The sequence below is a fragment of the Chinchilla lanigera genome, unplaced genomic scaffold (genome assembly GCF_000276665.1).
Source record: "Chinchilla lanigera isolate Chin_1 unplaced genomic scaffold, ChiLan1.0 scaffold00007, whole genome shotgun sequence".
In the NCBI taxonomy this organism is placed as follows: Eukaryota; Metazoa; Chordata; class Mammalia; order Rodentia; family Chinchillidae; genus Chinchilla; species Chinchilla lanigera.
The window spans coordinates 22,795,057-22,811,869 of NW_004955408.1; the positions used below are offsets into that span (position 1 = coordinate 22,795,057).

Genomic DNA, 16,813 nt, shown 5'->3' on the forward strand with positions numbered 1-16,813 from the left:
TTAGAACCTTCCAGAAAATTCCTAAGACAGCAATGTCAAAAGAGATATTGTTCTCTGCAAAAGTTTTAATTTATTTAAAGTGAAAACAGTATGCACAATGATGCAAGTAGAATGTTGTTCACTTTCTGTATTGTCTATAAGAGTGAGAAATTTTCCAACAATGAGGGTATGCTTAAATAAGCAAGTATACCTATAATTTGAAAATACTAAAAAAGTTAAGTAAATAATTTAGTCTTCATATGTAGTAACATAAAAAGTACCCTAAGAAATATTAATCATGAAAAGAATTAAAATGTTGAGCAATACTCACAGCCTAATCCCCTTTGGAAAAAGAAAACAGAACAGAATGACACTATCTTGTATACTGAAACATATGTATACAAAATCATTTGAAAAGGTCATGAAGGTTTATTATAGCCCCTGTGCAATATGACCTATTTAAAGACAAAGAAAAATAAAACTGAGACCAGAGAGTTTACACTGATATATATGCATAAATGACTCTATAATATAATGTATATACCACATATATAAATGTACCAGTATAAATATAAATGTACCATGTATACTGTGTATAAATGTATATATAAATATAACATATGTAAATGTATATGCATGTATATATATCCATATGTGTATATATGAATGTACAATATGTATGTATGTATGTACCAGTGTACCAGTGGCATATATACACTTAAGTGTGTCTGTATGTATGTGTGTATAGGTACTGCTTGCCTGTGAGGATGGATCAGAATTGTGAATGATAATCCAAAAGAATCTTAGCCTAATATTTAATATTGAAATTTTTATGAGAATATATTTGCATATGATTTAATGAAAATTATGTTACATGTGATAAGGTTTATATATTTATGTATAATTATATAATTTTAAATACTTATATATGTATATATGAAAGAAACCAAAGAAACCCAGTGAGAGGAAGTTCACATGCCTGCAAAACTACTACCCTTTCAGAATGCCGGGACATTCTGCTCCCTGTCATCACCAAAGAGCTAAAGGAGCTGCTGGAACCAAAGGATGACATTCAGCACCAGGCCCTGGAGAAGAAGTACTGTGTGGAATTACTCAACAGCATCTTGGAGGTCCTTAGCTCACAGGATGCGGTGAGTCCTTGGGATGATGTTGTTGTGCTGAACTCAAGACTACCACTGAGCTGATTAAGTTCTGAAGTATTGATACTGATGAATAACAGCTGAAGTCTGCAGAGAAAAGTCAGTGGCTTGCCCAGCAAGTCCACTTTTTCAGTGACTTAACCCCTTTGCTTGAAAGATGGTGTAGGCATAGATGGGAGTTAGGGATGGCATTTTGTCATCCTGCGTCCTAGTGGGCAGGCTTTCTCAGAATGCAGGTATGGACACCATCACAGTCTTTCTGATGGCTTGTCTATTTACTAAAGCCCTTGTTTGCAATAGTGGGAGGGGGAATTTTTTATACCTAATGGTCAAGAAAACACTGTGATCTTCCTTCTTAGCTGATGGAAAATGGTTGAGACTCTTTCTAATGAGCAGATTGTCCAGGCCCACCCACACTCCAGAAAGAGAGGGTTTGGAGTGGGATGGTGGAAGGGAGATGACTGAGGCAGTGGAGCCAATATATGTCTAGCAATTATTATTGAGAGATTGGGCAGCAACTGAACTAAAAAGAAAGAATCAGTGGAAGAGGTGGAAAGACTTCTGGGTGAACTGCACCTATGTTTCCTGAGGACAGAATCTTTAGAAAATGATAATCGGCCAGAGTGGTACAGTTTGAGAGGCAGCAATTAGACACAGGCCTCAAACTCTTAAGAATTGGAAGATGGAGATAAAGATTCTTGATTTGACCCAGGTTCCCTTGGCTGCTCCACCTAGTCTATGAGTAATGTGCACAAAGTAGCCTCTCCTCAGGTGGGACTGGTTTCAATAGGACTATGTAGACCCAAACAACTAAGAAATCTCTTCCAAGTACTTGTATGAGTGTTGCCCTTTACCTCTTTCTCTTTTGTCCCTACAAGGTCCTCAGAGAAGAGTTTTCTAGGTGAACTGTACCTATGACTGGCTATAATTAGAAAATTCTGTGAAGCAAAAGGTCTTTGCTGCTTTTAGCCCATAGTCAACCATTCTCATCACTTCTTAATGTGCGTGGTCTCTATCCCCTCTCTCCTCCTTTCTATTCTTACCATCTTGATTAAGATTCTTCTTATAACTAAGTAAATGGAGTAAGGAGTAACCTGCTCCATTCATTCATTCATTCATCCATAAATAAATATGATGCAGAATGTGTGTGCTGGGCATTAGGACATAAAGGCATGATCTAGACTGAGGAAGTAGTCCAGCAGTAGCATGCTTTCCATAGAATATGCTGGATCCTAGATTTGATCCCTAATGCTGCAAACAAAACAAAGCTAAACAAAGCAAATAATCTATTTCCTTAAGAAAATCTCTTCAGACATGTAAATAAGCAAATACAATGTATAAGTTCTGCATCCCTAATCTGAAAACCCAAAATCTGCTGCACTTCAGAGATCTGAAACTTTTGGGCAATGGCTTGATGCCACAAGTGGAAAATTCAAATCCTTGAAACCATGTTTCATGTATAATATTACTAAATGTTACACAAAATTATTTTCAGGTGTGTATAAGGTACATATGAACCATAAATGAATTTTATGTTTAGGCATAAGTCACAAACACAAGATATCTCAGTAGGTATATGAAAATGCCCTAAAATTTAAAAAAAATCTGAAACTTCTGGTTTTGAGCATTTTGGATAAGGGATACCCAACTTATAATATAATAACTAAAATCTAAATCATAGTTTGGGTACTAGAGCTACAAAGGACCAGGTGTATAAGCAATTCAGGCAAAGAAGCTTTCACAAAAGAGGTAAAACTTCAGGATGTACTCAATTAAGGATCATAGCTGCTACTTTATTTGCTGTAGTTTGGGTTTTGAACAAAATGCAATCCATGCATTCTGTCTGATTATTTTGATCTTAGGTATTACAGCTTATTATTTCTATTTCATAGATGAAAAATTGAGATTCATAGACTTAATTAATATTTAAAACCAGGCAGCAAATAAATGTCATAGTCAAAATTCAAGCTGAGATTTGTCAGGCTACAAAGTCTGCATAACCGTGGGCACCAGGAATTAAAGGCATGGTCTGTTCTGTTTTCCATTCTATCCCCATTTATGGAAAAAAGAGAGCAGAACCCAAGAGCCTGGTTACTCAAGATTCCTTGAGACAGTGATATTAGGATGGTGATATTTCTATATGTGCACGAACTGGATAGCTGTTTATCTCATTCCAAACTTTGCCACTTGGTCTTATATATTGTTATTTGAAGAGAGAGTTTGGTCTTTTCTTACAGTTTAGGAACCTCAGCATTGGCCCATCATTTCTTCTGGAATATGATAAAAATGTTGCCTCTTTCTGCTGAAAATCTAATTTGCAATGCTTCTTCCCTTTTAGTAGCACTCAGATCCTTTTTATTGAGGAAGGAAATCATAGATCCTTGCGAACATGCCTGTGTACCAAATTCGAGGAACTGATTTGTAATAGGCTATGAGCTCCTGATTTGGGTAGAAGGTGAGCCTATCTTGTAGTTCATGTGTAAAGCAGGATGCTGAAGATCTCCCCAGCTTGGGGGAGTGACCTCCTCCAGGTTTTCCCTGACACAAATTGTCATCATTTTGTACCTTCTGTAACCAGATGTAGGCGACAAGAGGCTGCTGTCTCACACATCCTTGGCATCCAGGCCCTCCAAGCCCAGCAGGGAGTAGGAGGCCCAGAGCTCCCCTCGAGGGCTTTGTTACCTGGACTCAAGGTGTGGAGGAAGTATTGTGTCACTCTTCAGTGTCTCTGAGTGTGTTGCTTTTATAATGACTATGACTGTAGGGACCAGCCCACTCCTCTCTCAGGGTCTTTTCTGGGAAAATTGTTAAAAGCTATTAGCACCACTGCTTTAGTATAATATTCTGCCATCTCTGGTGAGCCTCACATCCTTTCTCTCCAACTCATGAAGGTGGAAACCTCTCCACTTCTCAAAAGCTCCTTATTTGATGTACAAGACCCATTCTATGGCCACGATTACTTTGAACCAAAAGCAAAATCAGAAGTCCAGATGTATCCAATCTAAATCCCTTGTGTCCTAGTTTATAGTGACGCTCAATGCTGATTGCTTGCTCAGTTCACCTGGGGAACCTGTTCCACACAGCAGTGCTGAGGCTGCTGTCCTAAGCACACTGACTGAAAGTTCTGGGGCGTGTGAGGACACGGCAATGAGCAGTTTGCTAGGCGGTGTTCACAAGCAGCCGAAGTGAAGGACCACAAGTCCACTACAGAAAGCCTCAAGCCCAAGTGTGCATCCAAAGGCCAGGAGGAGCTGTGCACACACAATTCTCACCATCAGGTCTGGACAGTGGGTTCGGATTATTTATTTTTCAAACAAGGTCTCTGGTGATAGTCATGCTGCTGGCCTGGAGACATTTTAAGAATCACTATTCTAATATGACCTATGTTCTCTCCTTTAGCATTCACTGGAAATGCAGGAACAGCTGGGCACATTCTAGTTCTTTACCTTCTTAATTTAAGTGCCCTCTCTGGTCTATGAAATCTAGCATCTTCCAGTACGCATTTAGTAAATCGCTAGATAACGAAGGCTTCCAGCATATTCATTTTATTCGCAAATCTATTTCTGTAGAGTAGTGAGGACCTGGCTTGGATGAAGGTCTGACTTTGAAAAAATAGAACATTGGATGTGCTGTTTGGTTTCTGCAGGCACCAGCTTCTCAAACTTGGAAATTTAGGGAAAAATTGTTTTGACAATTCCTAGAGTAAATGTCCTCTATTTTTTCTTCTGGCTATTTGGACCCTCTGTACTGAAAACAGAACAGTTCTTTATTACTGACTCATAGCTGGCACTGAGAAACAATCCCATGTCTGGGCCCAAGCGTAGACTGCATCCACCTTCTGTAATCACTGCCCAGGGCGAGAACCTCAAGTGGAAGGTTAGCAATTATGGTGCAGGACGCCAAGCTTCCATTAGGGAGGCCGTGCGTGTTTCGAGGATGGGAAAGGATGCTTGCCTGCAGTTGTCTTTGTGTGGTAATTACAGCCTAGCTCAGTAGGCCTATGGTATTCTTTTGTAACCCTGGGTGGCACATGACTCAGGGGGAACTATCTGCCTTAGCTTGGGTATTAATTTTTTTCTTTCCTTTTATTTTTTTTTTTTTAATGATAGTGTTAAATTCTCTCATCCATTATGTTAGAGTTACACTTAGCATTTGAAAGAGACCAGCTCAGGTGAAGGATGAAAGGCCTGACTACTGCCTCTGTTAACTCTTTCTTCTCCCCTACCAGCAAGTTTGGTTGTCAGCTCCAGTTACATAGAAAGGTGGGTTCACATGGGCTTCATCCTGCACCTCACGGGGCTGCTGCATAACTTGTAAAATTCAATTTCACACCAAATCCAGAGGGAATTGGCTTTTTCTCCCCTCTTTAAACAGGATATTCATTTTGTTTTGTTTTGTTTTGTTTTGGTACTGGGAATCAAACTCAGGACCTTGCGCTTGCCAGGCAGGCACTTGTGCCACTGAGCTATATCCCCGGCCAGGATATTCATTTTTATGTTTCATTCCTCAAAGAGAAAGGTGAATCATAATTTTGTACCCTGCTTAGCAATCATAAAGTAGACAAAGAGGATTCCTAATTGTAAAAAGGACATGGTGTTATTTGTACCTGAATCATGGAAGTAGGGAATGCCCAGAAGTGCCTTTGCAAAAACTTCTTTGAGTCTGTTGACTATACCCATTGTGGGGTGGGGAAGCACACCAAGATGCTCATTGAAGTTTCTGTTCTCAAGTTACTTTCTGTAGTGGACTTGTAGTCCTTTACCCCTGCTGCCCATTACCACCACCTTGCAAACTTCTAGGTTAATCGTGATAAGTTTGAGGGTTCTGCTATTATTTACCACCTAGATACCATAAGCAGGGCTTTTGCTGGTGAAATTTCTCCTGCTTATAACACTCAAATTCCCATGCCCTCTATGCAGATAGGATCCTAAATTGCTTTTAGGTTTACCTCTGATAACACTTCCTCTCTGAGGTTTTCTGAATTTCATCTCCTGTCCCCACACCCAGGCAGAATTCATGCCTTTTTTGTCAGTTTCTATAACTATGTGTTTACTCTGATATGCTAGCTCCAAGCCCTTGGTGTTCCCCTCTCCTGCACATGTCCCCTCTGAGGCTTTGAGCATGGAAGCTCAGACAGCAAGCCTCAGCCTCACTTCTGGCCAGCCCCCCCTGCCCTCTCCAGCCTCCTACTCCACTCAGAGTTTTGACTGCTCAAATGTGCCTTGCTCTCTCGTTTCTCCACTGCCATGCATGCTGCTTGCACTGTTTGAACACACTGCTGTTGTTCTTTGCTAAATCCTTCCTAGTTAGTTTAGAATTCAGATTAAATGTCACTCTCCTTGGGAATCCCCTCACCCAGCCTCCGCTGTAGTCCTGGGAGCAGCTTGTCTGCTCCATGATAGCACCTGCCCACGTGGTCAGCCTCTGTTGCAGAATTTGTGTTCGCTGCAGAACCAGGAATGCCCTGAGAACAGAGCTTAACATGCCTTTGCAGAGCCACCTTGTCACCCGTCCCTGCACAGTGCCTGCTCAGGATGCTGTCTGTTAAGGGAAGGGATACATGAAGGAACGTGGCCCACCCAAATCAGTGAGTGGCAGGGCCTTCTGCTCTGTGGGCCAGCAGGCTCTTCTCCTCCCTGTCTGTGCAGAGGACGGCACTAACCCCCGCACTCAGTTCCTGACACATCTTCCTCCTTGGTCTAAACAAGGATGTGTTTAATGTGCTTATTGTACAAAGAATGCTGCAATTTTATCCAATTGATTTAGTGATCTCATTGGCTGTTATTAGTAATTTGTGAATTGAGCAGCATCTCTTCTAAAATTCAGAAGCAACTCTGCTAAGCACGGCTCAACGGTTGGCTGATGCAAAGTAGCCTGAACAAGAACTAAGAAACAAAATAACACAAAAAGCAGATGGGATGATGCCACATGATTTCAAGTTACTTTCCTTGAAAGGACTAAGCCCTGGAGAATTTATGTTGCCTGGCTCAGACTGACTGAGCCCTTTGTGACTGGTTGCCGTGAAACTCTTGTTTTAGGAAAAACTGGTTCTGCTTGGGGATTTCTGGTTACAGGCATTTAGCGCAGTTTGATCTATTGGGGCTGGTTCAGGAGCTAAGTCTAGCTAATCTCTTTGTATATTTTTATTTGAAAATTTCCTGCCTTTGTCCTCATCCACTCCCTTTTCTACTCATTATATCATGAATATGCATGGATTGTATGTCGGGATCTGGGGCCATGTGTTTTGTACACACGCACACACACACACACACACACACACACTCTTGACTCTCCTCAATGAGGATCAGACATTGACAACAAGAGGGATTCACCTCTTCAGCCCTCTGAGGGTCCTAATGCGGCATTTGGGACTGTGCAAGAGCAGGAATTCTCTAGGTTCCAGGGCACCTGGACCCCTGACCTGCAGGTGGGGAAGAAGCTGAGCCTGCAGCCTGAGTTCTTGTGTTTCTTCTAAAGCACGCCCACTCTGGGCACCCTCAGTTGCACGTGCTCTGATGATCTGGGCAGCTGCCTTATGCAAGGTCAAAGGGAGGCTGCCGCCGCCTCTTTGCATTACTCTTTGTTTCCCAGGAATCAATACCACCCTGCAATTGCAGAGGGGTTTCCTCAACCTATCTTCGCTCTAGCATTTCAAATAAAAGGCAGAGAGATAAGGCTTTCTGAAATTCTTTTGTCTGTGGTACAAAGGGCCTCTGCTGGTGCATCAGATTTAAGGTTGAATCAGCTGAGAATCCTGTACCTTTCATTATGTCCACTTTGTCTATAATCCCTGCTGTCTCTCCGGCTCCCATGGTGCTTGAGGGACACTTCCCACACCAATGCTATGGCTTCTCAGGCATCACAGTGTTTTGGTTTTTTTTTTCTGGCCATCACATGGTGAGATAGGTTTCATTATTCCCATTTTACGGAGGAGGAAACTGAGCCTCAGAGACAAGCTTGAAGTTGGAGTCAGTAAAAGGCAGAGCCTGTGAGGAATTCCCCCCATCTCACCTGTCACTCTTCCTTCTGCCACTTCCCATTTGCACTGCTGCATGTCCCTAACATCATTTCTTTGGTAGACACGAGCACACAAGCTTTGGAGCCAGAATAGTCATGGATTCACACCACAAATACTTAGAGAGATCCTGTCATGTGCACCATTCTATGGGGCTAGAGCAGGGAAAAAAATCCTAGTCTTCTTCTTATCAGCTGTGGGATCCTGGGGGAATCATCTAATACCTGAATAAAATGGGGATTCTCTTTCCCTGAGGGTGTCTGGAGTCTGGTAAACAAGAACACATGTGGAAACATTCAGCACCTACCTAGCATACAACCCATGCTCTGTACCAGGCTTCGGCTTTTTGCTTCCTGCTCCCCCTTTCCTTCCCTTCTCACTGTTACAGGCTTTTTCTCAAGAATCTCTGTAATGCTTTCAAGGTCAGCAAAGAGCCAAGTGGCTTCCTGGGGAAATGACAGACAGACACTGAGCCCGGGGAGGACTCTGTAACCCCTTTAGCGTGGAAGGCACCATCCAAACCAGCTGTGGTGGGAAACTCTCGGGCTTGCAGGAGGCTTTCCAAGAAGTGGGAGATTCTGCTCCCTGAGTACAGCCTCTCCTGCAAGCTGTCTGGACTGCAGCATTCTCAGAGGGACAGGAGGAGTGTCATCTTGCTTCTTAGGGGGTTCTTTTGGTGTATTCCAGAACCACAGGGCTTGTGAAAGCCACTGTGTAGTATGGAGTGCTGAAGCTGGCTCAGACCAGCTCCTGAACACTAAGTGTCAAATGTTTAGAAATTTGATGAGGCAGTTGTTAAATAACTTACCATCATTAAAAATTTATTTAAATCTATAATTGAATAAACTATATTGAAATTAAATATAATAGACACTCAAAATTCAAAAACTTCCTAATGATCTTACTACATTTTATTCTTTTCTACATGCTTGAGATTATTTATACCTACTGTGTCTGAATGACAGAAATACTATTGAATACTTGGCTACTAAACCTTGAAATCAACCGTGAAGAAAGTATTTACGGCACAAAAACAGGCAAAAATTATTTATCAGGTCCTATATATATATATACATATATATTTTCTTTCTGGAGAGACAATTGATACAGGTCTACTGGCACACTAGTGCTGGAGACTCAAAGGAATTGACCAAAACAAGAAAAACCCACAAGCCCAGGGGAGCTGCCTTTGTGCTTCTCTTGTCTCCAGTGACTTTAAATTTCCTGTCAACTATAGGCTTTCCTGGGACTGGCTGAAGAGACTAAGCTCCAGGGATGTATCAATTTTAGGAAGACAAACTAAGCACCTAAGCCAGTGTCTTGGTTACTTTTCTCTCATTGCTAAGACAAAATACCCAATGCCCAAAATTAAGGATGGAAAGGTTTATTTAGCTCACAGTTTATGGAGGTTTCAGTCCACAATCTGCTAGCTCTGAGGCAGGGTGGCACATGGCAGAGGGCAACAGTTCAAGGTGGCAGAAGGCAGCAAAAACAATAAAAGCAAAAAGAGGCAAAACAAGCTTCTTTTCCTCCCTTATATTGTAAGCAGGTTACCCCCCACCCCAGGGCAGATGTAGCATGCACACTATCTCTGTGCCTCCTCCTGCACAGGATGAGGATGTTTACAAAGTGAGGACCCTGGCCCCCTGCTGACTTAAACTTCTAAACTTCTCAAGCTGATGCAGTGAATCAACCGTTACCCCTACGGACAGGATATGGGATCCATTCCTCATGACCACATATCCGCAGTGGCTTCTTACATGATATTGTTGAGGGCTCTGAGGTTTTAGGCCAGTGCAAGATGGAACCCTGAGTCCTGCAGCAGGTGCAGGGTGTGGGATGATAAGTTGGAGCAGAGATGGTAAGTCAGGGTGGGGATGATGAATCAGGTCCTATGGCTTTATTTTGTTTTTGACATTTTCAACATATTTTACTGATAGCAGGCACAATTAAAATTATAAAACATCTAAACTTCAATTACTAATATTAAAGGAAAACTACTCTTTTATGCTTTCAAATAAAGCACTCAAATTATTCTTTTTTTATTTTAAAAAATAAAAGGAGGAAAACATATTAACAAACAGACATCTATTTACAAAACAGCATAAGAACAATAAAAAAAAAAACAAGAGTTACAAAGTTGTAGGAAATTAACCATGGTTGTTGTATTACATATTGATATCTTCAAAGTGATTTCTCAGGAAAACAAATAGAGACATACAAGATTGATCAAACAAGTAATCATTAACTGTTCCTTTCTGTAAAGCAATAGAAGACAGTAGTACAACTATGCTAGCTATTCTGTATATAATATTTACATAATTTCCCCTTCTTTCCCTTCTCTTTTCCCACACCCCCAGTTGCCCTTTACTTTTGAGCATTTTCCTTTCATTTCACAATGTCTATCATGCCTACTAGTTTTTATTCACTCTTTCAGATCTTACACTAGTGAGACAATACAATGCTTACACATGCAGGTCTGATTTATTTCACTTATGAGTATGGTCTGTAGTTGTGACCATTTATCTATAAAAGCCTTGAGTTTATCTTTCTTTATAGCTGAGTAACATTCCATTACATAAAAGTACCACAATTTTTTTATCCAGTCCTCAGTGGATGGACATTTCAGTTGCCTCCACACCTTAGCAATTACAAACTGCGCTGCTATGAACATGGGTGCACATATATTGCTGTGATATGTTTTCAGATCTTCTGGGAAAATACCCAGAAGGGGAAAAGCTGGGCTGAATGGGACCTCTAGACCTGGTTTGCTGAGAAATCTCCAATCTGATTTCCACAGTGGTTTCACCAGTCTGCATTCCCACCAGCAGTAGAAAAGAGTTCTTATTTCTCCACAGCCTCACCCCCAGCATTTGTTATTGGTTGATTTGCATTAAATTGCACAGGTTAAGGGCTCATCCCTGACTGGACCCCAGTTTAGATGCGAACTGCAAGTCCAAGTTGTGCTTCTAACTTATCAGCTATAAATTATCAACTCCTTTCTTAGGCTTGCTTAATTTGTTAGAGCAGTTCACAGGATTCAGGGAACCACAGTGTCTAGTGGCTTGTTGTAAAGGATTAGAGATAAACAGATACAGAGGACAAAGTATGAGAATAGGGACATGGAGTGCCCATGGCCTAGCTAGACTTAACAGAATCCTCCATGTGCTCAGATATCTGGAAACTACCTGAATGAAGCTTGTCCTATTGAGTGTGGACACTTCATTGCATAGGTATAATTACTAATAGCCAGCATGGGGAAACCCGGTGAAGCCTGACTGTTCAGATTCTTCAGCATTCCTTGTTTGAGGGAGTGGGACAGAACCCATTCTGAAATAGGCATCTTATCTATCTGACAAGGTAGATCATAAATTTCTTCAGGGCCAACACCAAGGTAGGGAAAAGATTAGTGTTTCTAGGACCTGGCTTGAAGATGAGAAATTCTTAGTTTTCATGGCCTGATTTAGGGAGGGGGTTATGAGCCACAAACTACAAATGAGAAACAAAAACATACAGCATGAAATAATATTTGGCTTTAGCCAAGTGAAGAAAAGGTGATCAACAGCAGGGAGACATCAGTGCCACGCATGTGACTCTCATTTGATGCCGTGAGAAGTTACAGCATCATGCTGGTGGGGAATCTTGCCCCAGTGCACAAACTCAGTCTAATAAGGAGAGTAAAATGCCCAAATTGAGGAATATAAAATAGCAGATTGATATTTTAAAAAGTCACAGTCATGCAAGAAGAGGCAAACAACTGAGACACTGACCCAGAATGGAGAGGTCCTAGGGAACATTCAGCGTCAGATCTTGAATTGGATCATGGATCAGAAAATGGGCAATAAAGGGTAATTGACAGAATTAGAATAAAGCCTATAGCTTTGTTAATAGTACTGTACTCAGGGGAATTTGCTAGCTTAGTCATTGTACTTTATTTATGCAAAATTTTCGTATTAGAGGACACTGGAAAAAAAGATACATAGGAATTCTCTGTACTATTTTTGTAACTTTTCTGTAAGTATAACAATATTTTTTAAAAGCTTGTTTTAAGGGTATGTAAGTGAGTGAGTTTTAAGAGTGAATAGTTTCTCAAGGTACATGTGTCCCAGTGCAAGGGCGTGCTGATAGAGAAAAGATTTGCTTCTACTTTATTAGTTAAAACAACATAGATAGACTAATGACAAATCTCATTAGAGTATTTCATTTGCAAAATTCCTATTAATTGCCCAATCCATCTAGAGGCCAATGAAACTTCTCACCAAATGAACAGTTAGATAATTTATGGATCAAGCCACAACTTGTGAGTACTTACCCAGGAGTCAGTGTGAGAGTGACAGGGAGTAGCATACGATTCTGTTCCATTTTCAAGGACCTTATAGTATCCCACATTTCACATGGACTATTTGATAGCCCTGTCCATGCAGTAATTCTTAGGCCAGGGTGTGCAGCTCGAATGTCACCTGATCTTTACTTAGAAAATAGGCGATTTTCTTACCAGATGGTCTTTGGATCATTTATTCTCAAAGAATCCTTTTTAAATGTTAGAAGACAGCTTTTGTGGAAAGTTGGCTAGAACATCTCCCAATAAAGTTAATAATCCAATGTGTTTTATTCCATCAGCCCCAACTCAAAACACTTCTTGCAGTGCTCTTCAATAATGCCTTTCTGCCTTGACCAAAGTTTAAAGGAGCTTGCCAGTAGTCAAATCTGCAGTGTCCTGTCCAACTTGCTCCTTCCTGTTCTCAATCTCATACCTTCCTGTTTGCCTAGCAGAGCTAGGACAGGCTGATGCAAGCCAGACATTTGCCTGCTGATGGGCCAGAGTGTAAGTGGGCACCAAAAATCCACTAATCAAGATCAAATATTTTAATGCAACATTTAAAAATACCAATATTTTGATATTTTGTTCAGTTTATAGGGTTTTGGGGGCTTAGTTTTTATTTTTAAAAAATATTGTGCTAAATTTTGCCTTGGCTACTGATGCTTTTGAGGCACCTGCTTCAATTCTGCACCCTTACTCCCACACCCTAGTTCTGGCCCCACAGAGTCCCTGTCATTAATGCTTTTCACCTGCAGTAACAAAATGGGCTCTGACCAAGCAATGAAGGTAGAAGCTTGTTGGAGCGGTGGAGAAGATGCCTTCTGTCTTCCCCCAACAGTAGGGAGGGTTCTGTGCAAGATTTCTGTCTGCGGGGAACTCTTGTGTAAAAGCATTCATGGAAAAGAACATCCATTTACACTCTAAGCCTTCACAGGGCCAGTCATTTGCTTTCCAGAAAGCATTTTTTGCATAATGTTTGAATTAAATCTCTCCTTCACAGTTGGGAGGCATGAGTTAAAAGCCTGATCAGCAGCAGAATAATATATCTGTGTTTGGTCCACGTTACAGTTACTGAGGGAACTATAACTTTGATTTGCTCAACTGGTGTAAATGTAAATCTTTAAGTGAAAGGTGTTAAACGAGAAAGGAGGTTCTCTGTTTTTAAGGATGCTGTTGAGCCACAGCTCTGTCTTTAGGGCCCCAGCTGTTACAAACAGTCTGCGAGCTGCAACCCGGGACTACACCAGGAAAGCTACTAGCAGACAGTCCCAGTGTCCTAGAATGAACATTCCTTGGGGAGATATTAGATAACTTTTGTTTTTGAGATAAACATGATTAATTTAGCAGCCCAGATTGGAGAAATAAGAAGTTTAATTTCAGGACAGTTTCTCTGAGCAAGTTGGCATGCTAAATTTGTCTTTGACTCCCTGTTACTGCTACTTCTACCTGGCACTGAAGCCCCGGAGAGCTTTTCTCAGCAAACGCATTTCCTGTTTTCACCTTCTGCTTTGCATTCCAGTAAGGCCAGTCTCACTCTCCACCACCTTGAGTGCATTTTCTTCTTCCCTGTCCTTTACGCTGGGAGTCACCCTTTTTCTTCCTTTCATCTGTCATGAAGGTCTGCAGCTGGTGGTTCACAACTGAATCTAGCCCACAGAAATCTTTTGTTTTGCTTGCAGAATTATTTAGTAAAGGCAGCAGTCCTACTTTCAGATATTTTCTAGTTGGTATAACTATAGGTGTCCAAATCTGGTTTTCAGACTTTTCAAGGATAGAACTATTTCAACTTTAAATTTTTCCTATATTTGTATACCACCTGGGCATAATGCTGAATTCTGAGCATTGGGTAATTATTTGTTGTGGATTTAGCCCTTTATATTGCATGCCCTGTTTTTATAGACATTTGCATTGTGACCTGTGAAAGCCAAGCCTTGGCTTTCCTGAGAGCCCCATCCCAATTTCCCCTCCCGTTAAACACTCATTCCCAGTTCTCTCAGCTCTATCTCATCATCTTACCTGTTGTACTCCGACAACTTTGGCGTTGGCCATAGAATTTAGAACTTAATTATGAAGGGTTTTACATTTGTACTTGTCAGGTTAGACTTTTCTGGTACATGTTGTAGCAACGCTGGCACTTTTTTGTTATTTCACTTTTCAGTAAAGGCGGTACCTTTCCCATAGCTTCACTGAGCATTAACTAAGCACCTATTCTCTGGCAGGCACCATGCTGGGCATTGCACATGCAAAGATGACTCAGACAAGCTGCTCTTTTATCCAAAATCAATCCAGAAATCTTGTTTCCCAGCACTTTCTAATTCTAGTCCTCAGCCACAGTGGCCTGTTCATTATTTCCAGCCACACCTTGTCTTATGCCTCTAACCATGGTTAACACTTGTACTGCTACTACAATGAGTTTTTCTCTAATTATTTAAACATCTCTTAAAGTCTGGACCAATTTCTCTTATCTCTGATCCCTCTAGCTCTTTCCACAGATATGTGCCTATCCCTATAATTTCAAAATTTGACATAGGTTTTCTGTTACTGATAAGTGCTCCACAATAAGTGTCCTATATCTGGTTTTCAAATTTTCCAAAGATAGGGCTTATCCACTTTTATATTTCTTCCCTATTTCTACACTTCCTGGATGTAGTGCTGGATTCAGAACAGACACTCAATAATTAATCTCTGGGGTTTGATTGATCCTTCTATCTTCAGTTAGAGTACTTTCTGCAGAGATGTGCTGACATTAATTTAAATTTTACACTGAGCAGAACCTGATGAGAAAGGTAAATCTACTCCTATTGAATTAAAATATCATATAAAAAGCAAGTAAGCACCGTGAGTAATATGGTGCTCCCAAAATTACTGATACATCAGTTTAGAATTGAACATGCATTTCCCATGGCAGTAATACACCAGGATGGTCACATGCACCGGCCGGCCTGTGTGAGCGTGCTTCACCAACAGGGTAGTTGAATTCTGGGGTTGAGTTTAGAAGCTCCCATTTTCTCCTCATTGCCTGAGAAGTTTATGATACTATATGTACTCTACTAAATGTGACACTTATCATGCTTGGCTCACCTTTACAATATATCTTTTCTCATTAGACAATATGTCTCAGGAGCACTAAGATAGTATCTGTCTTGTTGACTGCCATGTCCTAACATGGTGCCTGGCATATATTAAGCAATCAATAAATATGTGTTAGTTTGTACTGAGTTCAATTCTAGTTGAATGATTATGGACTGTGGGCACATGTAGATATTATTTTAAATCTTCTTGGGGAAATTGCATGACCTCTGTCTGAGTCTCAGCTTACCCTTCTATAATATTTTATTAGTCATAACCATGAAATTACTGAATGTGATTCTGCAAATGTTTCTTTTTTGCATCCCTCTTGCCCCAATATACCCTCTCAAAAACGTATTTGGCTTAGTTACTCTATAATGTCCGTGATATTGTGGTTGAGGTGTTGTGTTGTGGTGACCTGGATGATGCTATTTGGTTTCAGAGTCTTACAGCAGCTTTTGGGAACAGGCTGGTTGTATTTCTGCCTCTAGTTCTAACAATCTCTGTAGTCTGAGGCAGGTCACTCAAACATATCTGTCAAAGAACGGTGAGAGATTTCTGTTATTTCCAATCCTTTTCATGTTCATATTGCTGACTTCAGGCACAGGATTATAAATATTCAATGTTCTGGGGTGGACTCTAAAGGTAGAATTTATTTGAATTCAATTTTCTGTTTTATCTTAATTATTCATGTGTGTGTTATATGCTAACTAATGATATATCCATGTTTTGAAAACACTAAAATAATGTTACTCATGAGTCACTTGTTAATGAATGCCTGCTATAAGCCAAACACTGTGTCGTGCACTTCACATACAGAGGCTGATTAGTTTTTACTACAATCCTGTGAACAATGCGTTACCATCTCCTTGTTAATGATGAGAAAACTGAGGCCTACAGGAGTTAAATGTTTTCAGGTCTGAGAGCAAGTTAGTGGCAAGAATTTAATCTGTGTAAATCTAAAGCTTTCTCCTACAGTTCATCAAAGGGTTAGTAAAAACAGTTACATCCCCTGGCCACCGTCAAGTATGTTAATAAAAATACTTTTTGCATGTTAACTGGAAAAAAGCAGAACGTGTGTCTGGATGCTGCATACAGATTCTATATGCATAAAGACAGGAATACTTGGAAAGGTGAGAAGTTAGATATGCCATAAATGCTGGGCTTACAGACATAGTATTTCATTTTTGTTTCTGGTAATGCTTGTACGATAAATAATGGGTGCTTTTATATCATCAGAAGACTGAATGCTTTAGAGGTGTAATTTGA

At 40.6% G+C, this 16,813-nt stretch overlaps 1 protein-coding gene across 2 annotated transcripts in view; it reads left to right on the plus strand.

Annotated features, from left to right (window-relative positions):
• Positions 1–16,813, plus strand: part of Dock2 (dedicator of cytokinesis 2) — a 429,458-nt gene that overhangs the window by 164,682 nt on the left and 247,963 nt on the right. For both annotated transcript variants that reach the window (XM_005376310.2, XM_013509168.1), the window contains one exon: positions 982–1,130. In XM_005376310.2, coding sequence (XP_005376367.1) covers positions 982–1,130 — 149 coding nt within the window. The remainder of the gene's footprint in view (positions 1–981; positions 1,131–16,813) is intronic.